Here is a 27932-nt window from a genome sequence, read left to right as displayed (position 1 = left end):
TCAATCACGAACTATTTAAAGCATACATGCAGAAAAATAAATACCCAAGCATCTATCTCATGGCTCTGTCAAATCAGAATTTTTCCACAGTAGCTTAAGATTTTTTTAAAGAAATAAGAAAAATGCAGTTGAAGTCCCTGGTGTACCCCTCCCCATCCCATTCCCATCCCTCCTCCCCGCTGCTCCCCTCAGGTAACTATTATCCTGAATTACTGTCCATCAGTCCTCTGTAGGCTTTTACATTTTTATTTCATCATATGTGCAGACATTTAAAACATAGCATTGGGCTTCCCTGGTGGTGCAGTGGTTGGGAATCCGCCTGCCAAAGCAGGGGACACGGGTTCAAGCCCTGGTCCGGGAAGATCCCACATGCTGCGGAGCACCTAAGCCCGTGTGCCATAACTACTGAGCCTGTGCTCTAGAGCCCATGCACCACAACTACTGAAGCCCGCGTGCCTAGAACCCAGGCTCCACAACAAGAGAAGCCACCGCAGTGAGAAGCCCACGCACCACAACAAAAAGTAGCCCCTGCTTGCCACACTAGAGAAAGCCCGCACACAGCAACGAAGACCCAACGCGGCCAAAAACAATAAATAAAATAAAAATAAAACCCCCCAAAAAACATAGCATTATTTTGCATGACTTATACTTTAAATAATGGTATTGTACTGGACACGTCCTTCCACAACTTATTTTTCCAGTTCTCCAATATATTTGAGAGATTTATCCATATTGATAAATTTAGCTCTGGTTTATTCATTTTCCCTGCTGTTCAGTTTTCCATGATATGAACATATCACAATTTATTTACTCATAACCCTTTTTAGGAACATTTAGGTTTCCAATTCTACACCAACAATGCTGTAATCAACATTTTTATGGTCTTTTTTTTTTTTTTTTTTTAATAAACACGGATGAGTGTTTCAATGGGTGTATACCTAGGAATGAAATTGCTGGGTCATAGGGTATGTGAAAATTCAGATTTACTGGATATTATCAAATTGTTTTACAGTTCTAGTAAGAATGTGTGAGAGCTCCTTTGCTCCATATACTTGTCCACACTTGGCTTTGGCAAATATTTTAATGTTTACCCATCTGCTGGGTGTGAAACTGTACTGTGATTTTTTTTTTTTTTGTACTGTGATATTGGTTGGTACTTCACTGATTATCAGTGAGGTGAGCACCTTAGAATATATTGATTGATCTTGTAAGTTTCTCTTTCTTTTGGTCAATTTCCTATTTATAACTCTTGCCCATATTTTTTATAGTTTTGCTTGTTTTTTTTTTTCCAACTGATTTATAAATGCTCTGTAGATAATATTGCTCTAACCCCTTGCTGGAAACAGATGTTTAAACATATTCTCCCAATCTGGGGTTTGTCTTTTCTCTTTTACATAAATAACTTTTAAATTTTAACATAGTCACATTTATGGGGTTTTCCTATGCTTAGGCTTTCAACTCACTCCGAGCAGTTTTAATCCTCTCGAAATTTATTTCTGTACACCAGATGAGGTAGAAATCGAAAAATTTTTTTCCCAATTAGATAAGAAATTTCTTTGTACCTTTTAGTGAAATTTATTCCCTTGATTCAGAATCCCACCTCTGCATTCAATCAAGGTTCTGTCTGTGAGTGGGTCTGACTCTAGACTCTATTCTGTTCCATTGGTCTATTTGTTTAGCTCTGTTACAATAATATTACACACTGTAGTACGTACTACTGCTTGAAAGTAAATAATGACTTTTTTTTTTTTAATTTTTTTTTTTTTTTTTTGCGGTACGCGGGCCTCTCACTGTTGTGGCCTCTCCCGTTGCGGAGCACAGGCTCCGGACGCGCAGGCTCAGCGGCCACGGCTCACGGGCCTAGCTGCTCCACGGCATGTGGGATCTTCCTGGACCGGGGCACGAACCCGCGTCCCCTGCATCGGCAGGCGGACTCTCAACCACTGCGCCACCAGGGAAGCCCAAATAATGACTTATTTTAAAGGATGGCTAAGACAAGTCCTCCTGATTTTGTTCTTTTTCAGAAGTGTTTTTGCTATTCATGAACTTTTGCTTTCCCTATGAGTTTTTCAGTTGCACCAAAACTCCAGAATTATACTGAACGTATTAATTTGGGGGGAACTATTATCTTTACAATATTGAATCTTCCCATCATACATAAGCATGATATATCTCTCTATTTAGGCTTAAAGTATTTCTGTAAAGTTTCAAAATTTCCTCCATAAAGGTCTTGTATGTTTTTTGTTTGATTTATCCCTAAACTTGGAGCTGATCTTAATATTGTAAATGGCATTTTTTCCAATTAGATTTTACAATTATTGCTGGTCTATGAGAGTACAATTAAGTTTTGTATATTGCTCTTGTATCTAGCGATCTTGCTGTATTATCTAATTGGTTCCATAAATTCTCTTGGATTTCCTGTATAGGCATTTATATCATCTATGAAAAACGTAACTTTGCTTCCTTCTTTCTAGTCTTTATACCTTTTATTTCTTTTTCTCATATTTTTGCATTGGCCAAGAACTCTAGTAAAAAAAAGTTGAATAGAAGGGGTGTTAATGGATATTTCTATCTGTACCTATCTTTGAAGCGAATACTTCTAACATTTCACCATTAGGTGCTATTAATTTTAGGTGGATGTCTTTTATCAAAATAAACAAATTTGAGGCTTCCCTGGTGGCACAGTGGTTAAGAATCCCCCTGCCAATGCTGGGGACACGGGTTTGAGCCCTGGTCCAGGAAGATCCCACATGCTGCGGAGCAACTAAGCCTATGCGTCATAACTACTGAGGGTGTGCTCTACAGCCCGTGAGCCACAACTACTGAGCCTGCGTGCCACAACTACTGAAGCCCATGTGCCTACAACCCATGCTCTGCAACAAGAGAAGCCACCACAACGAGAAGCCTGCACACCACAACGAAGAGTAGCCCCTGCTTGCTGCAACTAGAGAAAGCCCGCGTGCAGCAACGAAGACCTGATGCAGCCAGAAATAAATTAAAAAAAAAGTCCCCTTCTAGTCCTAGTTTATTAAAAGCTTTTATTATAAATAGATATTATCTTTTCAAATACATTTTTTGCACCTATTGAGAAATTTAAGTTCGTTCTTAATCTATTAACATGGTAAACTATAGACTTCCTAATACCAGACAAGCTGTCACAAGATAAATACTACTTAGTCTAAATTTTTTTAAAAAATCATTACTGGGTTTCATTTGCTAATATTTTAATTATGATTCGTGTCCGTGTTCATAAATGAGACAATAAACTTCCTTTCTCCTAATGTTCTTACCTTGGATTAATATTAAAGTAATAATAACCTGATAAAATGAGTTAAGAAGCATTCCCTTTGTTGTTTCTATTCTCTAAACAGTTTGTATACAAAGGGAATTATCTGTCCCTTGAAGGTTTGACAACAATTGTTGTAAAACTGTCTAGGACCAATTTTAGTAGATGGGTGTTTCTGACCTACGAATCCAATTTCATTAATGCTTTTTTCCAAATTTATTTATTTATTTATTTATGGCTGCTTTGGGTCTTCGTTGCGCGTGGGCTTTCTCTAGTTGCAGCGAGCGGGGGCTACTCTTTGTTGCTGTGCACGGGCTTCTCATTGCTGTGGCTTTTCTCGTTGCGGAGCATGGGCTCTAGGCACGCGGGCTTCAGTAGTTGTGGCTTGAGGGCTCTAGAGCGCAGGCTCAGTAGTTGTGGCGCACGGGCTTAGCTGCTCCGCGGCATGTGCGATCTTCCCGGACCAGGGCTCGAATCTGTGTCCCCTGCATTGGCAGGTGGATTCTTAACCACTGTGCCACCAGGGAGGTCCCTGGCTGGGCCCAATTTTAATAGATGGATGTTTTTGAACTATTAATTCAATTTCATTGATGCTTATAATCTATTTACATTTTCTATTTCTTCTTGAGTCAGTTTTGATAAGATATATTTTTCTCAGAAATTTTCATCTGTCTTCAAATTTATGTGTTGTCCACCATACTCTGTTTCTTTATCTAAAAGAAAGTGGATGGATTTATTCCTGATTTGTCTGTTTCTTATTCTTATGGCCTGTGACTTCTGAGGCAAAAGGATACAGACAATGACATTCTTAATTATAAAAGTTTCCATTCTACTGAATACTTTATATATATTTCTTACCACAACCTGGGGAAGTAGGTAATATTATTAGCCTCATTTTACAGAGGAGGAAAGTGAGGCCCAGAGAGGTGAAGGAACTTGCCCAGGGACACACAGGAAGCAAAGGACAGATTTGGAACTCAGGCCCAGGCCTTACGGACCCTAAACGGCAGCTTTTCCTACTATCCTGGATCTCCTATGCCTAAAGTACACTGATGCTTTCCTGCGGACAGTAGAAGTCCACAACCTCAGTTTCATGAACGTCATTCACAAGGCAACGGAGAAGATGTACACAGGCACCCATATCACCAATGCCAGTGTGCTCAGTCTCCTTGAAGGGCCCTTCTACGTAAAAAAAAAATAAAGGCATAGAAAGCATACTTGAAGGAAATACACTAAAATGGTATTGCAGTCCTCAATGGTAGACAAGTGATTACCTATGAGTGAAATTTTATTTGCTTATTCCTATTTTTCTGTATCCAGTGTATATTTAATAATCATAAAAACATAAAACATTATTTTTTTAAGTAGACCAAAAAGTCCTCAAAGGCAGTGACCCCATCCTCTTCCTCATGGTCTATCTACCCTTAGAACGGTTCCTGGCATGTAGCCAGCACTTAATATAAGCATTAAAAAGACCAAAAGGAAGTGGTAAACAATTTGTCTTTAGTACGTGGAACAAGGAGTCACTTTTTCCTTCTTTCCGTTCTCCTTTACCTTCCAAAGTTTCTATACTATATTCCTTTTTATCACTGGGATGAAATTAGGTTTGTTTTAGAAAAATATACTATGAAGTCATTCTCAATATTAGCTTCTTTTCCTTCACGAATACTGTGTTCTTTAGAGTGGGGTCTTCAGAAGAGTAACTAAGGGGAATTCCCTGGTGCCCCAGTGGTTGAGACTTGGTGCTTTCACTGCCGTGGGCCCAGGTTCAATCCCTGGTCAGGGAACTAAGATCCCACAAGCCGCACAGTGCGGCCAAAAAAAAAAAAAAGAGTAACTAAGGATGGGGGGTGTGGATGCCAGTGGAGTCCCTAAGGGGACCCTGGGCAGTGCTGAGTCTCAGCCTCAGGACTTGCCTGCCTGAACATTTCCGGGAAGTCATACACATAGGTGGTACCCAGGGACTGGGCCTGGAATCGCTTAGCCTGGAGCAGATCCTTGGTGACGTAGGGAGTATTGATCAGCATCCCGTGCTGGGGCCCTTGTTTGTTGCCGAAGGAGTGAAACATGATCTGGACCAGAAAGAAAGAAAAACAGAGAGTGAGGAGGGCAAGTCTCAGAGAACCACACTCCTGCCCAATTTATTTCTTCCCAGTCCTCAGTGAAAATGCAATGAGGGAATACTACTCAGCCGGAACAAAGAATGAAATAATGCCATTTGCAGCAACATGGATGGACCTAGAGATTATCATACTAAGTGAAATAAGCCATACAAAGGAAGACAAATATCACATGATACCACTTATATGTGGAATCTAACATATGACACAAAGGAACTCTTATGAAACAGAAACAGACCCACAGACATAGAGAATAGACTGGTGGTTGTGAAGGGGGAGGGTGTGTGGGAGAGGGACGGACTGGGAGTTTGGGGTTAGTAGGTGCAAGCTATTATATATAGAATGGATAAACAACAAGGTCCTAGTGTACAGCACAGGGAACTATATTCAGTATTCTGTGATAAACCATAATGAAATAGAATATTAAAAAAATAATGTGTATATATATGTATAACTGAATCACTCTGCTGTATAGCAGAAATTAACACAACATCGTAAATCAACTACAATAATGAGGGGAAGCATACCACATATCACATAACAAAGTGAGTGCCCGGGAGAATAATCTCTTCTCTGCCACTGTGGGAAACAGATGTGGAGACACAGCTCCAAAACTGTAATTATCATACTACTAACACACACACACACACACACACACACACACACACACACACACACACACCAAACAAACCAGAGTGCATGTAAAAATTGGTGAAACCCAAATAAGGTCTGCATTTGAGTTAATAGACTTGTCAAGACAGGAAGTGGACCAGTGTCAACTTCCTGCCTTGACAATGTCTCTGGTTAAAAAAGATGCTATCATTGGGGAAAGCTGGGTGAAGGGTACATGAGTATTCTCTGTCCTAAATTTTCTCCTCTGTGCTATTTTTGCAACTTTTTGAGAGTCTTTAAGTGTTTCAAAATAAAACGATTATATACATATACATGTAATCCACTACATGTATATATAGTAGACAATAGGAAATTTGATTCATTTTACAAAAGTCTATTCCAAAACACAGTTGGGGAAAATAACATTTCCCTAACTGAACTAACTTGGGAACTGTATTATAATAAGCCGTAATACTCCACATCTTATCCCAAACATGGTTCTAGACTGGATTAAACTTTGGATTCATTCTCCTTCCCAGAGGAATGAACAACTGGGATTCAAAAGCTAACGCGTTTATCATAAAACTCAGAGGAGCAGCCCCAGTCAGACACAGCAAAGCTTCCAAGTGCCATTTTAATCTACGTCTTGCTCTCCGGGCAGCCTGCCTCCACTTTGACTCGACCTCTGTGAGCCAGCCCGGCCTTACGTTTCCAGATCTGGGGTCGGTCACTTCTTTGTAGAGGCTGATGTCCAGGTAGTAGCCTGACTCGTTGGTGATGAACAGGCGGATGGGAACGGCGCGGTCGGTGGTGGTCTGGCGGATGTTGATCTTGACCTCAGCCTGGAGCACGCGGAGTTTCCACAACCGGCTGCCGTAGCGCATCACCATGGACCGCACTGACTCCTCAATCTGCAGCATACCACAGCAATTCAATTTCAGGACCCATTCCGCGCACACTCGTAATAGTTCTAGCTCTGATTATAACAGAAAGATGAGATATACTGAATGCAAAACGCACTGCATGTATATAGCAGAGGAATACGTAGCATGTATCCATTAACTCTAAGCTGATAATAATCAAAGGTATCATGCTAAGCATGTAAGCTCATTATCTCACTCTGTCCCCATCATTACTCAGAGAGGCTGGTACTTTTGTCCCCCACTGACAGATGTGGAAACTGAGGCTGGTAAGAGCTAGTGCCCCTATGTTACCCTGTCTTTCTCTCCATCATGCATCCCAAGCCTATGCATTTTCTTCTTCAAGGAACTATGTGAACTGGTGGAGTTGGGGAATCAGCATGGGCCTCTGCACCCCACACATGCCAAGCTGATGGACTAGAACTTCTTTCATCCAGAATCACCACCACAGACTCTGCCTGCTCGTGAAGAACCAGCCAATGGAGAATGGCTGAGCCACGGACCTCAGGTTCTCACCCCGCTTCCCCCACCCACATGCAGCCCCCAACAGAGCCTGCAACTAGGGAGAGGACAAAATTTTGTTTTGTAAAGGACATTTGGGGCATCTGTGTCTTCCGAAACGTGAAGCGTGCCCACGGAGGGGGAATATCCTTAGGGACAGTCCTAAGGGTGGTGGCTGAAAAACGGCTCTACAATTAATCAATGGAAGGTTTGTTCTCCACCTGCAGCAAGTGAGGCTCAGACATGCACATACGCATCCTGGAGCTCAGGTCTCGAGCACCAGGAGACGATACCCTGAAGCAGGAAGGTCCCAGTGAAGGTGAACCTGGAGCCTGGTGAGAGCCCCACCCCCAGAGGTGAGACCTTAGAGGGGTCCATGATGACGGTGGGCACGAAGTTGAGGAAGATGTGGTTGCAGTCGGTGCGCACGCTGGTGTTGTTGAACGCCACCTCCAGCTCGTCCATGGCCTCCAGAAGCAGCCGCTCGCCTTCGTTCTGCAGGTACTCGAAGGAGGCTTCCTGTCAAGGGGGGAGAGGGGCAGCCGCTAGGCCAGGGGCGCAAGGCCCAGAGAGTCAAAGGGAAAGGAGAGCATCCCCCTCCTCCAAAAGGTGTGCCAGGTCAGACAGCAGAGCCCTGCCTCCAGAGGTAACGGGCTGTCCAAGGCTGTCTCGTGTATTCAGCACCTCTGTTATTTTCTGTATTCTGAGGCTTTGACAGCTGGGCCTGGCTGACCCTGGAGGGACTGCCCCTCCCAGGTTAGCCAATTCCTAGAGTTTATAAACAACTCACCCATGAGCATGCGTTTCAGGCAAACCAACCAATCCAGACCCCACACCCCAACGACCTCCTTGTCAGGCTCTCACCCTCCAGGCCACTATCCACTGGCCCTAATCACCCCAGGGCCAGGTATCAGACAACTAGAGACAGTCCCTATGCTCACAGCCTGCTGAAATTACTCAAGCTAGCCAGTCCCAAGCCTGCTCACCCTGCCTCACCCATTCCTTCCTGCGGAATCCACAATAAAGGCTCCTGTCCATGTATCCCCCCTCCCTCTGCCTCCTGAGCAGCCCTGGTGCTTCCCCATGTGGCCCCCACGGCTCAGCACGCCCCCTCCTCTTGGAATCTGTGATAACAAATAAACCATCTTTTTGATCATAACTGTCTCCTGATCTGTCGGCCTTACCGTACCTGGATAATCATAAAAGCTATTAAAATATCTAGGTGACAGAGGCAGGAAAATACTGATTAGCTTAACATCCACCACTAGGGGATGTGTTAAAAAACATTACACACACAAGATATACATCCATGCAAGGGAACTGCATGAAGGAAATCATCTTCATTAACATGGAAAGAGGTCTACAGTGAAAAAAAAAAAAAAAGCCTTTAAATGATTTGTCCAGCCTGAGCTCCTATCTGTAACATTACACCTACAACCCAATCCCAATACATATATGGAATTAGGCCTAGAAAGGGTCACCAACAGGGCTGACCCCTGAATGGCAGGATTCTGGTCCTTTTCCTTAATTTTTAAAAATATTTTCAGTATTTTTTGCAATCTTCACAATATAATCATGAATTACTTTTCTAAATGCAAGAAACAATGGGACGTGATCTCTCACGCAATGAGCAAGTACAAAAAAATCCCCTTAACAAATCAGGATATTTCTTTTCTATCCTCCCAATTCTCTCCTCATGCAGAGAGATCTCTGTGACAGAAGGAAGAATTCACATGACGCCCCATGAGAACAGACCACTTCATTTTCCACCTCCCACTCCGTCCCCAGACTGGAGTGTCAGTCACAAGGGCAGGGCTGTGTGTGCCCTGTGCACCCTGAGATCCCCAGAGTGCAGCCCAGGGCCTGACCCAGAGCAGGAACTCAATGAAGGCAAGGGCAGCACGTGAGTGACAAGTTCAGGGGGAGAAAGACCCTGTGACATCCTACCTTGGTGATCAGGTCCGAATGCCTGATGATGACGCGGATGAAGAACCTGTGGTCCGTGACCTCTGCGCCCTCTTTCACTCTGGCAGCGCCCAGGTACAAATGCATCTTGTGGTTGGCGCAGGGCATGGCAGTTATGTCAAAGTTACGCAACCGGCTGAGCTCCAGCTGGAAGGCCAGGGCCGGCTCCAAGTGACGGTAAATGCGATCTTCTGCAAACTGTGGGCCGACCAGAGAGAGAAAACAGATGGACACACAGACACAGGTGGCGTTGGACACTGGGGCTGCGTGCCTGCTTGATCCACGCCCTGTCCTGCAGATCCCTGGTGTTTGCGGGTTTAGAACTCAGGAATGAAGCATTCATGATGTCCTCTAATTGGGAGCTCAAGAGATTTGGGATTTTGCGATGGTGCAGAGGAGAGCCACGAGCATGGAACCCTGTGTTGGCATAAGCCTCTTGGCCCCAGGGGAGCCAGCTAGTCCCCAGCACCTGCTGGCACCACCGGGCTGTTCTCTATCTGCCACCACACAGAGTATTTCTCAAGAAGTCACTAAGCCTTAGCTTCCTTGTGGAAATCGGTCCTCAGAAGGAGGCGACTGACTGTGCTGGAGACTGGAGAGAAAATGAAGAAGCTGAAGAAAGGATGCGTCTTAACTAGGAAAGTAAGGCTTTGGATAAATTAAAACACTGTTCAGTGGAGACTGGATTTGTGCTGGGAACAAGCCCACCTGTTCTAGAATAAGGATGAGCAAACTTTTTCTTAAAAGGCCAGAGGACTGATGGAGTATACGGTCGGTCACAACCGCAGTCCACCTTCCGAATCCGCGGGTTCTGCATCCGCGGACACAACCAACTGCGGAGATTCCGTCCATGGTTGGGTGAATCCACGAATGTGGAATCCGTGAACACGGAGGGCCAACTGTACTCGATTCAGCTGCTGGAGCGAGAAAGCTACAGGAGACAGTAAGTGATTAATGGGTGTGGCCTCCGTCCCAATCAAACTGTGGTTATAAAAACAGGAGGCTGGCCTGCAAGCCATAGTTTGCCAACCACTGTTCTGGAAGAACATAAGAAAAAGAGGTTGGCCAAATGTCCATTGACAGATGAATGGATAAAGAAGGTGTGGCACAGATATACAATGGAATATTACTCAGCCATAAAAAGGAACGAAATTGAGTTATCTATAGTGAGGTGGATGGACCTAGAGTCTGTCATACAGACTGAAGTAAGTCAGAAAGAGAAAAACAAATACCATATGCTAACGCATATATATGGAATCTAAAAAAACGGTACTGATGAACATAGTGGCAGGGCAGGAATAAAGACGCAGACGTAGAGAATGGACGTGAGGACACGGGGAGGGGGAAGGGTAAGCTGGGATGAAGTGAGAGAGTGGCATTGACATATATACACTACCAAATGTAAAACAGAAGTTAGTGGGAAGCAGCTGCATAGCACAGGGAGATCAGCTTGGTGCTCTGTGACCACCTAGAGCAGTGGGATAGGGAGGGTGGGAGGCAGGCTCAAGAGGGAGGGCATATGGGGATATATGTATACGTATGGCTGATTCACTTTGTTGTACAGTAGAAACTAACATAACATTGTAAACAATTATACTCCAATAAAGATATTAAAAAAAAAAAAAGAAAAGAAAAAGAGTTTGGGAGAACCGTCTTACAGAGTTACACCGGCAAGTACAAAAAGTATCCAGGTGAGACAGAAACCTGTAGTGAAGGCTGAAAGGGAGGGAAACGTGGGGTCTGAGCTCCACAGAGCAACACGGGGCTCTCACTGGAAATACCAGCCCAGAGGAAGGCTGGAATCTACACAAAAGTTGCATGTTCTAGAATATGGGGACACCACAAGGACTAAGAACCATATTCTTGCTGAATATCAAATCTCCCAGGGAAGCCAGAACCAGTTCATTGCTCTTCACCATACCTCGTCTCTTGCTCTGAATGTGAAAAACTTGGGAAATTCTTTCTGCAAAAAGAAATCCATATGAAAGACAAATCAAGCAAGACTCATTTAAATATTTATAGACCTGTTCTGTGATTTTTAACCCTAACCCAGTCCACTTCTAGAATGAATCGTTTGGAAAGCCATCTCTTCTCTAGGGACTGATTTTTTCCACCCCAATCTACAGAGTAAACATCAAACAGATGGCACCCAGTCTTGAAGAATGCGAAAAACTCAGATGCGCTGAGAATCGGACTGACCTCTTGGGCAATCAGGAACGTAATTCTTCGGAGTCCATACTCCACAAGGATGTTTTGCTGCATTAAAAACCAAAAACACAGTGGGATCATATTTGGCCACAAAAAGGAATGATATCTGTCACCACCCGGATCAACCTTGAAAGCATGCCGAGTGAAAGAGGCCCGTCCCCAAAGACCTCATAGTGTATGAAATTCCATTTATCCCATTGATAGGAAACACTCAGAACATGCCAATCCATAGAGACAGAAAGTAGATTAGTGGTTGCCTAGGGCAGGGGAAAGGGTTTTGGGTGGAGGGAACGTGGGGTGACTGCTAATGGGTATCTTGGTGGGAGTGGTGAAAACGTCCTAAAACATAATGATGGCTACACAACTCTATGAATACACAGTATATATATATATATATATATCTTAACATTTCATGAACTCTTTAATGAAATTGGTGGGATGGGGCACTGCTGTATTTAAAAAAAAGAAGACGACAAGCTGAATAAAAAAGCCTGACACAAAAAAGTACAAACCATATGCTTTAGTTTATACAAAACTCTAAAATAGACAAAACTAATCTCTACTATTAGAAGTCAGGCTACTGGCTGGTTATCTCTGGCGGCGGAGACGTAGTGATGGGAAGAGGCTCAAGAAGGGGCCAGAGCAGTCATTTCTTGATCTGAATGTTGGTCACACTTGGGAATTCCCTGTGCAAATTCACCAGGCTGTACATTCATGATTTGTGCACTGCTGTGTATATTCGACTTCAGTCAAAAATTACCCAAGGAAAGTACTAAACTGTTTTTAGTTGCTCCCTAAACGAAATAAATACTATTCTGTATAGTTCTCTGAGGAAAGGAAAAAAACCCAGAAGACCAGAAAACAAGGATATTTTTAAATTTCTCCATGTGATAAGGAAAATTACTAGGAGAAATGAAGAGTCTTAGCCTATTTCAGAAAGAGGTAAGGCACTTAACAGAATGCAGGTTGCAAAGAAAACGGGATAAATTGGAAAATGAAGAGGATTCTACTGGGAGCCTGATTACTCTTCTCAGTTAAAGGTGTGCGTGAATGTACAGGTGTGCGTGAATGTACAGGTGTGTGTATGTGTCTGCGAATGTGTACGTATGTATCTTCTTAGTGCAAAAGTTTTTAAATAATATAGAAATATGTAACATTAAAATGTCTCCCACTCTCCTGGTAGGTGTACATTCTGCTAACTTTCCTCTCTTTGGTATGCTGTATATAAACACTTATTTGTACAGAGACACATACGTTTAATCTTTTCTAGTTCATGCATATCCTCTTGGGTCGATATGTAGAGAACTGTCTCCTTCCCACACACAGCCACGTTGCCCCCCATAGCACGGCTGTTCACAGGTGATTCTGACGTCCCTCCACTGCCCCCTCGGGGGAAGAACCACCAAGTATCTTGAGCATCATCTGATTTGGTTAGGGGGCAGGCAAACTGCCAACAGCTCAAACGCTGCCTTATCTAAGCCATGGGATGCCAAGCTCAAAGTCCAGTAAGGACATCAGCTATGTTAAGAAACAGGCTAGAGGGAAATATACCACAGTCACTGCCCTGGATGGTGGGGGCAAGCTCTTCAGATCCGTCTGCCCCTTCAACATTTTCTACAATGTACGTCATTACACTGTTGATTAATCAATCACACAAGGCTAAGTACATCACTAACAACAATGTCCCTAAGCTTTCATGGCATCATCCGTGCATTATTCACCCAACATCTCCTGCCTAGGAAGCACCAGGCCAGGTCCTCTGAGGGACACCAAGTCAGAGGAGGTAAGAAGTGTCCCTCCCACCAGAATAACATGGGGGATACAACACATGTACAGATGAACACACTAAAAAGCGACAGCCAAAAATTTCCAAGTGTTCTTAAAGTTGAGACCAAGTCAGGAGGGTAAAGAACTAACAGCTATACAGTGTGCCTGGCAGATGTGATTAATTTATGAGCTTAAGTATCCCTTTTTACAGATGGGAAAACTTAAGGATCAGAGAGATAAAGTAACCTGCTGGAGGTCACACAGCACCTGCCCCGTAATTCTACTACCTACACTTGCCAAGCTGCTCCACATCTGTCTGCAGCTGGGGTCATTAAGCATATGTAACAGCTGTCCCTACTGCTGGGTAAGAATCCATGCCGGCAATGGACACCACATGCTTACCAAACCAACCCACAGTTATATGCGTACATGGTTGTTTATGTAAGTGACTTGGGCACATGGACACCTCACCAAGAGAGCCCTTCCTCCTTCTCCAGGGACCCAGAACCAGAGGCTGCCCAGCATACCTTGGACTGAACGAATGTCCGGAAAACAGGCACCAGCTGCTCGTCCTCCAGGTAGTCTGCGTACTGGATGGCCACGTTCAGGATGTGGATCGGCTCTTCTCGGAGGCTCTGGGAGAGAAAACCAAGGGTAGGCAGTAGAAGGGCCCAGGGCCCCAGCCCGCCCCCTCCTCCGCTTGCTCCCTGCTCAGACACTCACCTTGCTGTCATCCTCGGAGTACAGGGAAGTACGGGCCTTGCTGAAGAGAGGAACGTCCTTAGGCACGTTGGCAAAGCAGGAAATGACCTCATCAAAGTTCCTGGGGGCACGAGGCAGAGAGGGAGGGCTGAGGGGCCGCTGCCCCACAAGGCAATAGGTCAGGCCTGACCCTCACTCTTTCCCAACCACCACTCTGCAAGCACATCCAAGTCTGTGCAGAATTCCTGTGGTTCCTGACTAGGTCCAAGGCACCATCGATGGGGTCTTTCCCAAAAGGGAAGGATGAACCTATGTGATTTGAGATGCTGAATAAAAGAAATGATTCCCAACACTTTGGGGGCATGGCTGGGGTCCCCCTTTTACTGGCCGGTAGACCCTTGCAACCTCATCTCACTCCTCTGAGTCAACTGAGGATAACAAAAGTAACCACTACACCTCCCAAGGCTGCTGCAAACACAGATAGTCCAAGCACGATGCATAACATACAGGACCAAGTTGAAAAAAGGGCAACGATGCTGACATTTCTGAGCACGTTATTTACATATTAACTATAGTTTAAATACAATATTTTATATGTATTATCTCATTTAATTTTCCTTGTGACCCTACGAAGTCAGTCCTTCTCTTATGCCCATTATACAGATGAGAAAACGAAGGTACAGAGAGAAATCATTTGTTCAGAGTCTTATAGTCAGGAAGCAGTGCAGAGCCAGAATTCAAGAGCAGGAGGTGCTGACACAAAAGCCCACGCTTTTGATGATATTATTATTCTGTTATTATTAACTCGCTGTGCCGTGTGTCTGGGCCACCCCCACCTGTGTGTGCAATGAATGGGTGGGGGTCAGGGGAAGCTCACTCAACCCCTGTGCATGGGGTGTTCTGGGGAGACTGAGCCACACTGGGTACCTGGTGAAATCCTCAAATCTCTGGAAGGCAACCATGGCCCCCATCCGCTGGGACTTGGGGGAGAAGCCACTGTCCATGAAGAGCTCCGTGCTGTGCCTCAGCAGTTCAGGGTTGGTGATGCTGATGGGTACGGCCATCCTGCAGAGGAGTGGGAAGGAGGGGGTGAGGCAGCCACCCGTGGATCTAGCCCCAAGAGCTGTTCCTGCCCTGGAAGCTGCGGTGAGCCAGCGCCACATTAGAGCCTTCTGGAAGAGGGGGGCTTAGAATCGGGGTGGAAGGGATGGGGTAGAGCGACAGGGGCTGGGGAGTCTCATCTGATTCCTCAGGACCTGGTATAGAGCAAGAGCTCCACACGTGAATGAATAAATGAATGAACGGTACGTGCATGCAGGCAAGTCCAATTCCAACATGGTCGCCTGATAAATCCACAGTAGTGAACTCAGCCCAGAGTAAGAATGCACTCAGCGCCAATTCCTCCTGGAGAGCCCCAGCCCCCGGAGGCTGGGGAAGGGCCAGCCTTGGTTCTGAAAGACATTCCGGGCCTCTGCTCCCCTAACCCCTCCCCTCCATCAAACCCGCCCTACGGACAGGGCCAGAAACCAAAACTGACCCCCAGGCCAGCAGCCCACTGGAGTTCAGGTGGCCATTGCCCCCAGAACTGACTGCACACCAGGGGCAAATCCAAATGGGTCCCCCGGGGAGTTAGGATAGGGTCCTGGAATCAAGCAAAGGAGGGGCTGCTCATCAGACGGGGGCAGAAAAGAGTCCACAGAGCAGGCCTGAGTTGCTCTCCTGAAAAAGGGACCTACTTGCAAGGCTGGCCCTTGGCTGGCGTCCAGGAAGTTGGGGTTGCCCCCATTCCCTAAATGATGAGGGAGGCTCACTGTGCCCACGTTGTTTGTACAAGCCACATGTGAGCTTGTGGCCAGTGCACACTTTGAATGCAGCTGGTACAACCGAGGAACTGAATTTTTAATTTAATTGTAACGCATTTTAATTTCAATATCCCACAGGTGGGCAGTGGCTACCGGAGATAAGCACTGGGCTATCTCCATTTCACAGACGAGAGAACAAAGATGGGGGGAGATGCCAGGGTGGGGAAGTGGTGCACCTGACGTCTTCCCAGCAGTTCCCAGACATCCCTGCTGGGTCCCTCCAGAAACAGGGCTACAGTGGTCAGGGAGAAAAGCAGCACAAGCTGGCCCCCCAGGTGGGTACCACTCTGTACCGGTTTGGGTGGGAGGAGGGCAGCATGAACTGGAATTCCACCACGCAGGTGCCGTCCCAGAGCTGCCGGTGCTGCAGGCTGGTTAACTCGTAGGCGATGTAGCCCCTCCGCACATAAACCTAATGAAACAGAAGCACAGCTGACGGAGTGCCCTCAACACCTGAGAAAACTCAGGCTGAAGGGTCCCAGAAACGATCTTGAAATATGATCCCTAAAGTGGTAGCTAACAGCAAATTTGCTCACTCTTCAGGATGCTACTTTCTCTGCAAAGGACCAGATAGTAAATATTTCAGGCTTTTGTGGAATATATCTTTATCACAACTACTCAATTCTGCTGTTGTAGGGACTTCCCTGGCGGTCCAGTGGTTAAGACTCCACGCTTCCACTACAGGGGGCATACATTCGTGCCACTGACAATACGTAAATGAGCAGGCGTGGCTGTGTTCCAATAAAACTTTATTTACAAAACCGGGCAGTGGGCCAGATGTGGCCCACAGACTATAGTTTGCTGACCCCTGCTCTAGAGTAACACTGTCCAACAGAAATACAACACAGGCCACGTAGGCAATTTTAAATCAATTTCAGATTTTTCCAGTTGATACTTAAAAAAAGGCAAGAGGTTAAATATAATTTTAATAATATATTTCATGTCATCCCCAATACCTAAAACATTATCATTTCAACATGTAATCAATTTAAAAAAATTAAGATATTTTAAATTCTTTCTCCATACTGAGTCTCTGGAATCCAGTGTGTATCTTACACTTCAAGCACAGCTCAGTCAGACTGGCCACACTGCAAGTGTGGCTCAAAAGCCATGCGTGGCCAGTGGCTGCCATATTGGACCACATGGTTCTAGAGTCTAAGCATTGGGAATTTTTTTAATTGAATAGGGAAGCCAGGGACTGTGCAGCAAAAGTTAACACAGCAGGCCTAATTGCTATCCTTTGAAAGGCCTGCTTGCAAGGCTGGCCTTTTGCTAGCAACTAAGAACCCAGATTTAGGGAGGATTCCCACCATTCCCAGATAAGAATGGTTGACGTTGCCTAATCTATGCAAACAGCATGATTTATGTTGAACGTGTGTTTTCTTCCTGGGAGTTTAGAAGTTTGGTATGTGTCAGGCAGAGAGTGCCTATGTGACCAGCCCCCAATAAAACTGTGGGTGTTAAGTCTCTAATGAGCTTCTGTGGTAGACAACTTTTCCATGTGTGGCCATAATTTGTTTGTCAAGGAATTAAAAGTGCCTGGAGGACCACTGGAAGCTTGTGCATGGTGTCCTCTGGCCTTCACCCCATGAGCCCTTTCTCTCTGCTGACTGTGCTTTGTATCCTTTTGCTGTAATAAACCACAACTGTGAGCACATCTATATGCTGAGTCCTGGAGTCTTCCTAGAGAATCAGTGACCCTGGGCATGGTCTGGGAGGACCAGACACATTTTACGCGGGGACAAAACTCTACACAACTCAAGAGGCCAAGTGAAAACCTTATGTTTACAATGTTCATCTTGAGTCGTGAAGAAAAGGTTGGATCCTATTCAATAAAACTGCCCAACCAAGTGATGGAACGTGTTAAGAAAGCGTCCTAGAAAAATCACAAACAGAAATAAATGGGATTCAGCACTTTATTAAGTGGGGAAGGTGGGCTGCTGCTTTCTATCTGACTCAGGACCCCTAGACTTAGGACCCCCTACATAGGACAGGTGTTTGGATGATGGGTGACAATGGTGATCAATACTCACATCTGATGCTTACTCATGCTGTGAGGTCAGCATTACTATCCCTATCTAAAGTACACGAATCTAAGAGTCCAGAGAAGGAAAGCAACTTGCCAGAGGTCACACAGCTTGGACCTTTGCACACGCCACTGACTGGAATCTCTCTGCTTCTCCCTCCCACAAATTCCTACTTGCTCTTCAGACACTTTCATGTCACTTTCTCATCAAAGTCTGAGTCGAACCTCCTGGTAAGGTTAAGTACTGCTGTGCAATTCTCATCATGGCCTGCATTTTCCCTCTGTGGCCCTATCACGCGTATAATTAAAGAAATACTGAGTGTGTGTCTCTCCCCAGCCAGAGAGGCTCCACTAAGGCAGAGACTATGGTTATTCTCTAATGTATCCCCAGCAGCTGGAATACAGTAGGTCTCAATAATTACTGGTGAAAACTGAAGACGGGGGAAAACACTTGGTAGCTACTTAAGAGCTGTATTAGGTCTCACTGCTGCGAACAAAGAGTGGGGCCTGGAGGGGTTCTTGGAGTCGAAACCAGGGGAGGGGTAAAAATTGCAGGCCCAGAGACACTGGCTGTAACATGCTTACAAGCCCAAAATGGTCTCCATGGAGACCCAGTCAACCTTCTGGCATCAGGATGGGTGACCCATGGGGTCTAAAAGATGGCAGAAGAGTGGGTACCACAGGGGACTGAGACTCCAAGTTCAGAGGGTAAAGAAATGAGGAGAAATCACCAGGGGAAGACAGTCAAGTTGAAGAAATGAGGAGAAATCACCGGGGAAGACAGTCAAGTTGAAAACACCCATCATCTCATAACTCCTTGAAAGGATTCTGAAAGAGCAGATGGAACATCGTGATGTCCTGAAATTAACCAAACACCTCTCAGCCCCTGAATTCAGGAAGACCAGAGCGGAAGCAGACAACCTGGCTCTAATCCAGGTTTTGCCACTGCTCGTGTTCATCTCTGCCTGACACACAGGGAGGTCACCTTAAACTGTCACCTAGGCTCCTTCCGGCTCTCATAGTTCCAAGTGGAAAAGTCTTTCAAAGGTATCTAAGGCAGGTGAGTTGGAAAGTTTGGATGAAGTGCCTCAGACTTGGCCCTTGGGGGTTCATATTTAACTGTGCCTGGTCCGGAGGAGGCTAGAATGGCACACAAGATAGCAGGGCTTACCAGCAAGGACTCTGGACTAAGACAGACCTAATGTGAATCCTGGTTTTGCTACTTCCTAGCTGTGTGACCTTGAGCAAGTTGCTTCACCTCTCTGAGCCTCTGTTCTCTTCTCCGTGAGACAGGTGTAAGTAACAGGACCTACCTTGTACAGAGAATGATAAGATCACGTTTGCCAGGCACGTGGTCCAGGGTCAGGCATGTGGCAGGCGGGCAGTGGATGTTAGGACCGGCATGGTCAGTACTGGTGCTGTTACGGGGGCCTCTCTCCTACTTACCTCCAAGGATGCCATGCAGACGACTTTGTTAGCATGATAGAAGAAAGTGGGCAGGACGTCAAATATGGTCGTTTCTGAGAGTATTAATTTCTACAGGAAATGGAAGTGGGAAAAAGAAGGAAAAGGGAATGTTAACGAGTTCTAACCAGCAGTCAGATAAGCAGGAGGGATGGGGGCAGGGAAGGAGGCTGGTCGTATTGTTATCACGAAACGTTGCCCATTTCCCAGGCCCACGAGATCTGAACATGGAGGCAGTTCTGGGGTGACTGCTCCCAGGGCTCCCAGCTCCAGATGTGGAGGAGGTGCCTGGAAGCCTGTGAATGAGGCAGATTTAGGAGGTGGGGGAGCCCTGGGAAGATGAAGCCATGACCCAACCATGTGAGTGCTCCCAGCTTCCAATAAGCTCCATGACACATGAACTTTTAACATCACACCTCCTGGGAGAGCCTGGCTGCCTGAGGCTCTGTCCATCCTGCAGGACTCAACCTCTCCCAGAGCCTCCCCTGGGCAGCCCTGGCCACACTGGACTAAACCACTGGAGTTGGCAGCTGTGCCCTGCACCCGAGTGCCAGCCCATCGAGGGAAGGGGAGCCCGCTTCCCCACCCCCAGGCCCCACGTGGGCCACGGCGCATGCTCTCTGCCAAGTGCATGGATGGAGGTGGCCTCACCTTGAGGTTTTCCGGGCAGAACTGGTGGCCATACATGTCGATGGCAGACAGGAAAATGGACTCCACCTGGTTGTGCCTCAGCTCATAGGAGGGGAGGTGGGAGGCAATCAGGACCTGCAGGGGGAGGGGACAGAGGGGCTGGGGTGAGCCATCCTCATGGGGAGGAGCCAAGGGGCGGGTCCTGCAGCAGAGGGGACATGCATGGTGGGGGCCGCGTGTGGGGAAGGGCGGCACCCTGTGACGTCATGCACGGTGGGGACCACGGCTGGCGACCCTACCTGCCTGGCTCTGAGGGCCACTTTGCAGTGCTTGCTTTTGCTCAGCTGAGTGAGCTCGCTGAGGATGGAGGTCAGCTCATCTGACAGGGAAGGGTCTGGGCCACAGAGCTCATCCTTTGGGGGAGAGAAACAATCCAAATGGCTCTCTGTTCTACCAGAAGGAAACAGGCCAGCATTCACCCTTGGCCAGGGGGGTGGGGGTGTGGCTGCCCCCGCAAACCCGCACAGTGTGATACACATACCCTTGGCCACTCTCCACCAAGTACCCCCCTATTCATTCACTCTCCCATTCATCCACCCCAAAACATGCCCTAAATTCCTGGCATGAAGAAAAAGACAACAAAGTCTCTGCCTGCATCACTGTTAATGGCCAGCACTTATCAGGTACTTACTATGGCCGGGCAAGCAGCTAGACCCTTTCCACTCATTTCCTCAAATGCCCCCAACCCACTGACAAGTTACTATATGATTCCCATTTTACAGATGAGGAAACTGAGGCTCGGAGAGGCAACGCGCCTTGCCCCAAGGCTACCAAGCACGTGCGAGGCAGAGCCAGATTTGAACCCAGGGCTCTCCTGTCGCTATGGCCTCTCCGTCCTTCCTCTAAACGTTGCTGCCTGACTTATGGAGCTCAGTTTCAGAGAAGAGGGATGAGGGGAAATAGAGGCAGTTATGAACAAAGAGTAAGGGCCACATGGGAGGCTTTGGTGAGGGTGTGTAAGCTACCCTCCAGGAGCCCCAGTGTGAGGGGAGCATCTAGGGCCTGGATAGGTCAAGGGAGGCTTCCTGCAAGAAAGAAGATCTAGAGGTGGAACTTGCAGAAGAGGCAGGGATGAGGGTTCCTACGTGCATCCCTCCTCTCTGCTTCTGAACAAGGGACCTTTCTGCTGGAGACCAGGGCCGCATGCGACTGGTCTTTGCAACTCCTCTTATGCCCTAAATGCAAGAAGGGCTCGGTAATGGCTCAGAGCTTATACTCCCTCAATACCCACAAAGACAGAACAATGAATGCTGGGAATCTGAATGCCTGGGCATCACACCCCCCCTTCCTTGCACCAGGCCGTTCTCCAAGTGGTCACCAGGTGGTGGTGCCAGGGGTCATTCTTTTCCGCATCTGCTTCTGCATTTTCCTAATTAGAATGAGACCACACTGTTTTTACAGTCAGAAAAAAATTTTTTTAACATATTAATATTTCACACTTGTACACAAACACATAGCATGTCAGTGCTGAAGAAATCTCGTGGGAAATTATTCTAAACTTTCTCTCCCTCCCAAATTCTGATTTGCTTTATCAAGTGGCGGTGGCATTAGTCTCCATCATTCCACCAGCCTGTGACTCCAAGGATAGCACAGAAGGTAGGCGCTGTCCAACAACCAGGCTAGTGGTTTTCTAAGAAAGGAAAGACTCAGGAGTTCCCTGTGGCCTAGTGGTTAGGATTCTGGGCTTTCACTGCTGTGGCCTGGGTTCAATCCCTGGTTGGGAAAGATCTTGCAAGCCGTGTGGCATGGCCAAAGATAGGAATAAAAAATAAATAAGAGAGGAAAGACTCAAGACAAGTTTTGTATGAAAAATTTTAAAATCTGGCCACCACACTCTACACACAAAAGTCTAAAATACTCTCTTTCTTGTTAACTTTTGTGAAGTGGTCCCATGGCGTGTATTTTAGCTCACAGCATCATGTTTTGTTTTCTCTGTTTTGTCATTAGCAAAGTCCTATAACCACTGAATTGATGTTCAGAAATGAGGTTCCCTGTAAAGACTCAAAAACATTTCATTTCCAAGTAATCACTCAATTAACAAGTCTTTGCTCAAAATCTCCAAAGCATCAAATACCGTCAAATGCAAAGAACTCACCATTTTCTAGCAAATGGAAACAAGAGAGCCAGAAGAATAATGAATCTCACATGTAACCCCCAAACCACACCTGCTACAACATTTTTAGCCTCCTTCACCAAGAAGCCCCTGGCAGTGCCCTAGTTCTCTGATCTGGGGGCCATTCCACCAGGCCGTCCTCTTCCCCAGGCCATCCTCTGATGAACATTATTTTTAAGAACTTCATGCCCAAAAGAGAGTTATTATGTACACAAAGAGTAGCAAACAGCAGAATAACCCACAGACCCAAGCCCTGGCCTATGAACAAATGGTGAGTGGACTGTAATAAATTATAGGCATCCTTTGTTTTACAGATACTCACACTTAAGAAGACTCCATCCAAAGGAGGTACTTTGAGAAAAGGGTTATATTATTTTAGCAATGAAATTCCCCCCAAGACTAGATATGTCCTTGGTCTTAAGTGCCCAATCCTGGCTGCATATTGCAATCACTTGGGGATCCTTCCTCCCAAATTTAATTTTTTAAAAAATTTTATTTATTTTTGGCTGCATTGGGTCTTCGCTGCTGTGCGCGGGCTTTCTCTAGTTGCAGCGAGCGGGGGCTACTCTTTGTTGCGGTGTGCGGGCTTCTCACTGCAGTGGCTTCTCTTGTGGAGCACGGGCTCTAGCCACGCGGGCTTCAGTAGTTGTGGCATGCGGGCTCAGTAGTTGTGGCTCGCAGGCTTCAGTAGTTGTGGCGCATATGCTTAGTTGCTCCGTGGCATGTGGGATCTTCCTGGACCAGGGAATGAACCCGTGTCCCCTGCACTGGCAGGCAGATTCTTAACCCCTGCGCCACCAGGGAAGTCCCCCAAATTTAATTTTGAAGAACTTCAAAACTACAGGAGATCAGTACATCGAAAATTATCCAGATTCAGCAATTGCTAAACTTTCACATTTGCTTTCCTAGTAAGCATACGTGCATGCCTGTACACGCAAACACACTCTCTCACTCTTTTCTCTTTCTTTCAGTTGCAGACACCATGACCCTTCCCACTACTTCAGAATGTACCCCCTTGAGAAAAAAGATCTCTCCCCAGCTAACTGTAGAACTGTTAAAACACTCCAAAAATTGAACACTAGACCAATATTATTATCTAATATACAGTCCCCGTTTAAACTTCCCATTGGAGAAGCGTTCAGAAAGTACTAATGCCTGGGCCCCATCCACAGAAACCCTGAGTTAATGGACCAAGGGTGGGGCCTGGGCATCTGTATTTTTTAAAAGCTCCCCCAACCCCCACCCCAGGTGGTTCTCAAGTACAGCCTGGATTAAGAGAATCTCATGCTGCATTAGGAGATTTTTAAATGATTCTTTACAAAAATATCAATATTTATGAATCCATTTTGTTAGAGTGTTAACTGCCCTATAAGCCCAGGCCCAAATCTGGCCCACTGCCCAGTTTTGTAAATAAAGTTTTATTGGCACAGAGCCACACTCATTCATTCACATATTGTCTATGGCCACTTTCACGCTACAATGGCAGGACTGAGTAGTTTCAACATAGGCTTCATGGCCAAAGCCTGAAATATTTACTCTCTGGCCCCTTACAGAAAAAAGAAATCTGCCGACCCCTTCCTGCTATAAGCCAAGCCCAAGTCTCTGCTACTATCTGCTGATCCTGCATTTTCTAAGTCACGTCAAGGAAAAAAATCTTTAGCTATAAAGGATTGCTAATTATTACCCAGTAGGAGGAGAAATAAGAACAAAGACATTCCACGCTTCACCAAGAAGGCAAAATGAAAGCCCTACCAGAAGACTCGGAATCCAATACCCCTTGACTAATCATAGCTCATGACTCTGGAGCCATGCTGTGGGTTCAAATCCCAGCTCTGTACTTATAAGCTGGGTACCCTTGGGAAAGTGATTTCACCTCTCTGTGCTGTCAAAGGAGGATGAGAACGGTACCGACCTCCTAGGGCTGCTTAGGGAATTAAACAAGTTAGTATTTGTAAAGCATGTCAGGAGTGCCTGGCACACAGTAGGTGCTTTGTGGGTTAGTCATGATCTCCCCCAGGGGTCAACAAATCCTACCTACTGCCTAGTTTTATAAGCAAAGTTTTATTGGAACACAGCCATGCCCATTTGCTTACACTGTGCCACAGCAGCATTGAGAGGTCAGGGCAGAGACCATATCCTGGGCTAAATCTAATATATTTACTCTCTGGCCCTTTCCAGAAAAAGTCGGTGGAGCCCTGAGCTACCCCCACTCTGGGTAAAGGGTGACTTTTCTTGCTTACGATCAACATGATCACCAGCTGGTTCTTCTTGGCCACCTGCGCGTGGGAGAAGATGCAGTCCAACACCTGGGACATGTCTGGTTTCAGCTGCTCCCTGAGGTTTATCACACACTTGTCGTAGTGGGCTGCAGGGAGACAAAAGGCCACGTGGGGTAAGGCTCGGGGCCCCTCCTGCCCCCGTGGGCTTGTCACCAATGCTTGCGGTGGCGACTCTTGCCTTGTTGGAAATGGTGCTCAACCAGCAAATATCTTCGCAGGAGATCCAACACCACCGCCTTCATGTAGCCCCGGGTCCCACTGCGGTATCTGGGGAGGAAGGGAAGCCTGGCTTAGTGATCAACTCTACTTCCTGGGGTGCCGGAGTTATCCACAGCCAGGACTTTTATGATTTGAATAAGGAGAAAACACTAATAAAGAAACTGGAGGCTGCTCCCTCTAATCTTTAGGCCTGGGAGGGATGTGTGAGTTAGTTCATTTGTGCTAATAACTCCGCAGGCCAGAGAGAGCAGTGACTTGCCCAAGGTCACACATCCAACGAGAGGCCAAGCCTGAGCCTTTGGATGATGCCTGCCCGTCCCCAGAGAGAAGGAAAAACACTTACAGAGTTGGGATGCTGAAAGGGGTCAGCCTTGCATGCATGGTTGAAAAGCAAAAATTTTCAATTAACCACTCAATGTATAAAGACAGATTGGAAAACAAAACAAAACAAAACTTGAAGGACATTTACCAAAAGATCCCTGTGTAAATTTCACTTCCGTTTTAAAACCAAATGGTAACCTGGATGTTCCTTAAACCATTTCCTCTTCTAAACTATTTCAGAACACAGGGAATTGAGTGTGTAAGAGAATGTGATGCTGAGTTTTAGGGAAGCTGAAAGCAGCTTCACCCCAGCATCACCAAAGGACAACAAAAGAGAGGAAGAACCTAAAATACTCTCTTATTCAGATGTGATTTTAAAAACACACACGAACACAACATAAGACAGAGCTTTGCGATTTATATTTAACACACAAAATCCTGCTATGGAATTTGATTCGTTTGTCATTTGTTCATTTCTCCCAGGCATTTCCATTGCTGAAGGATGGGTTAGCGTTAGCAGGCTAAGGGAGGCAAAGGGATCCTGCACATCCACCTGTGACTCTCACTTGGTGGGGAATCCAAACTCCCATCTCCTTCCTCAGCTGCGATCCTATCTTATTAGTATGAGTCCCCATGAGCCAGGGAGCGCCCTGAAAAGGACGGCATTTTCCTATAGTCCTATATCCTCTGTACCTCTGATAGTTTCTGCCTCATGGCTAACATGCGCTGAATGAATTCGCTGAAGTCTGAGAATGTTTGGATTCTGTCCTTATAGGCAAAGCTTTCTTGCTGGGTAGAGTTTTCATGCAAAAGGGCAGTTCTTTTTATCATCAGAAGAGTTCTCCCTGCTCAAGAACTACTTAAGATAAAATACAAATTCTTCGCCAACTCCTCCTTTGCAAGGATCCCCCAAAACCGCAAGGATAATCTGTATAAACCTTTACAGCCTATAAAGCCATCTCATCCCACTGTCTCATAATCAAAGCTACCACAAGGACTCACTATGTGTCAGCACTTTACAAAAATCAATCTGCTCATAGCTCAAAATGACTTATGGTGTGTGAAGTGTTTTTATCCCCAGTTTACAGACTGGCAAACTGAGATTCACGGAGGTAAAGGGTGTTGCTTTGTTCTGCTGTTAGGAAGGGCTGTGCTGGGGCTGTAAGTGGGGTATCGGACCCCAGGCACTGTCTCTCAGTCTTAGCCTGCCCTTAAGATAGCACCACCCTGGGGCAATACATGGATAACTGAGTGTGATAACCACACCCCAAGGAGGGCCCAGGACTCACTTCTGGACCAGCTGCACAATGCTCTGGGTGTTCATGAAGAAGACCTCCCGATCGGCCTTCCGCTGCAGGGTGGCCGCATGGCAGTCCAGGATGGTGGCTATCTGCATGGGAAAACAGGACAGGTCACAGGCCACTCAAACCACACAATCTGGTTGCCACACAGAAGTCACCAGAAGGACCCACCACAGGCTCCCATGGGGATCCCATTCAAAAATTTAAAATTCCAGCCCCAAAGCCCTCTGGCCACCCAGAAACAGCTCTGCACACCCCACTCAACACGTGGCTTGAGGACTCAAGAGCTCAGAATGACAACAATCACATAAAGACACGCACCACTGTATCATCCCTCTCCACAAATTCAAATGCTCTGGGGAAAGAGGAGAAGGGAATTTCCAACCCCAGGGAGCATGAGGGTGTTGGCTATGGGGGTCCTATTTTTACAGTTAGATTTAATGCGATCGGCATGTTGTCTGTGGCGACAAAAAAAAACATGTAATGAAAAACCTGCATCAATAACAAATTCCCAGAAGGTTCCAACATGTATTTTTCTCAACTGGGGTCCCTGAGAGCTTTGTTTTCATTATTTTTTGGTTGAGGTAGAATTCATATACCATCACCTTCCGCTCCCCTTCTTTTAAAGTGTACAATTAATTCCGTGCTTTTAGTATATTCACAGAGTTGTGCAACCATCACCGCTATCCAATTTCAGAGCGTTTTCTTCTCCCCCAAAAGAAATCCTATAACCATTAGCAGCTACTCGCCAACCCCCCCGCCCCCAGCCCCTGGCAACCACTGATCTACTTCCTCTTCTCCGTGGATTTGCCAGTTCTGAATGTTTCATATAAATGGAATCAGGCAACACGTGGTCTTTAATGACTGGCTTCTTTCACTGCGCATCATGTTTTCAAGGTTCATCCCTGGGGTAGCATGAATCAGTATTTCATTCCTTTTTATGGCCGAACGATACTCCAACCTAGAGGTTGACCTCTGGGAATAAACTGACTTACACTGACCTCGGGCGCCCCAAATTGCTGACATGTGGGTGGGGTGATGGTGGGAGGCAGCCCTTATAACCAGGCAGAGGGCATGAAGATAAAAAAGAGATGGCTCTTCAAAATGCAGATTTCCTTTAAAACGCCTGATAAAAGCGACCCCAAAAAAGAACAAAACGAGGCCATTGTAGAATTATTAGAGATTTCTGATACTACCCGGGAATGGTTTCCATTCTTAAATAATATTATATATACATATAGCCCCAAGATTGTCACCTTACACAAAGCAGAGGGGGAGAATCAGTTCTACACACTGGCAAGAAGAACTCACAATGTCCTCTACTGTGTCAGCCAGCGTATTTTTGGAAAACGTTCACTCTGTTTGCACCAACTGCTTACTCCTGTTCCGCAGCCGAGTTATACAGAGTGAGGCCTAATAACTGTTTATGTTCCTCTAAACAACTGTCGTTTTGGGGGAAATGCTGCGATCCTGCAGAGGAGACGTGAAAGAAAACTCCAGTCCCCAGCATCTTGGCTGTCGGTGGGTCTCGTGAAGCCCGATTTGATCAGAGACCGGACGTCCGCACTGATGGGGA

General features: G+C 46.1%; 1 protein-coding gene across 2 annotated transcripts in view; it reads right to left on the bottom strand.

Moving 5' to 3' along the window:
- The window catches only part of ACACB (acetyl-CoA carboxylase beta), a 138505-nt gene that overhangs the window by 19857 nt on the left and 90716 nt on the right, over positions 1–27932 (bottom strand). For both annotated transcript variants that reach the window (XM_079942307.1, XM_079942306.1), the window contains 16 exons: positions 26345–26445; positions 24694–24782; positions 24477–24601; positions 20363–20476; positions 20085–20198; positions 19416–19505; positions 16237–16355; positions 15009–15146; positions 14103–14202; positions 13907–14014; positions 11604–11660; positions 11326–11367; positions 9387–9602; positions 7803–7958; positions 6726–6929; positions 5203–5358 (listed from right to left, as the gene is read on the bottom strand). In XM_079942307.1, coding sequence (XP_079798433.1) covers positions 5203–5358; positions 6726–6929; positions 7803–7958; positions 9387–9602; positions 11326–11367; positions 11604–11660; positions 13907–14014; positions 14103–14202; positions 15009–15146; positions 16237–16355; positions 19416–19505; positions 20085–20198; positions 20363–20476; positions 24477–24601; positions 24694–24782; positions 26345–26445 — 1929 coding nt within the window. The remainder of the gene's footprint in view (positions 1–5202; positions 5359–6725; positions 6930–7802; positions 7959–9386; positions 9603–11325; positions 11368–11603; positions 11661–13906; positions 14015–14102; positions 14203–15008; positions 15147–16236; positions 16356–19415; positions 19506–20084; positions 20199–20362; positions 20477–24476; positions 24602–24693; positions 24783–26344; positions 26446–27932) is intronic.

The sequence above is a fragment of the Stenella coeruleoalba genome (genome assembly GCF_951394435.1).
Source record: "Stenella coeruleoalba genome assembly, chromosome: 14".
NCBI classification, from domain to species: Eukaryota; Metazoa; Chordata; class Mammalia; order Artiodactyla; family Delphinidae; genus Stenella; species Stenella coeruleoalba.
This window is presented reverse-complemented; position numbering and strand designations above follow the sequence as displayed.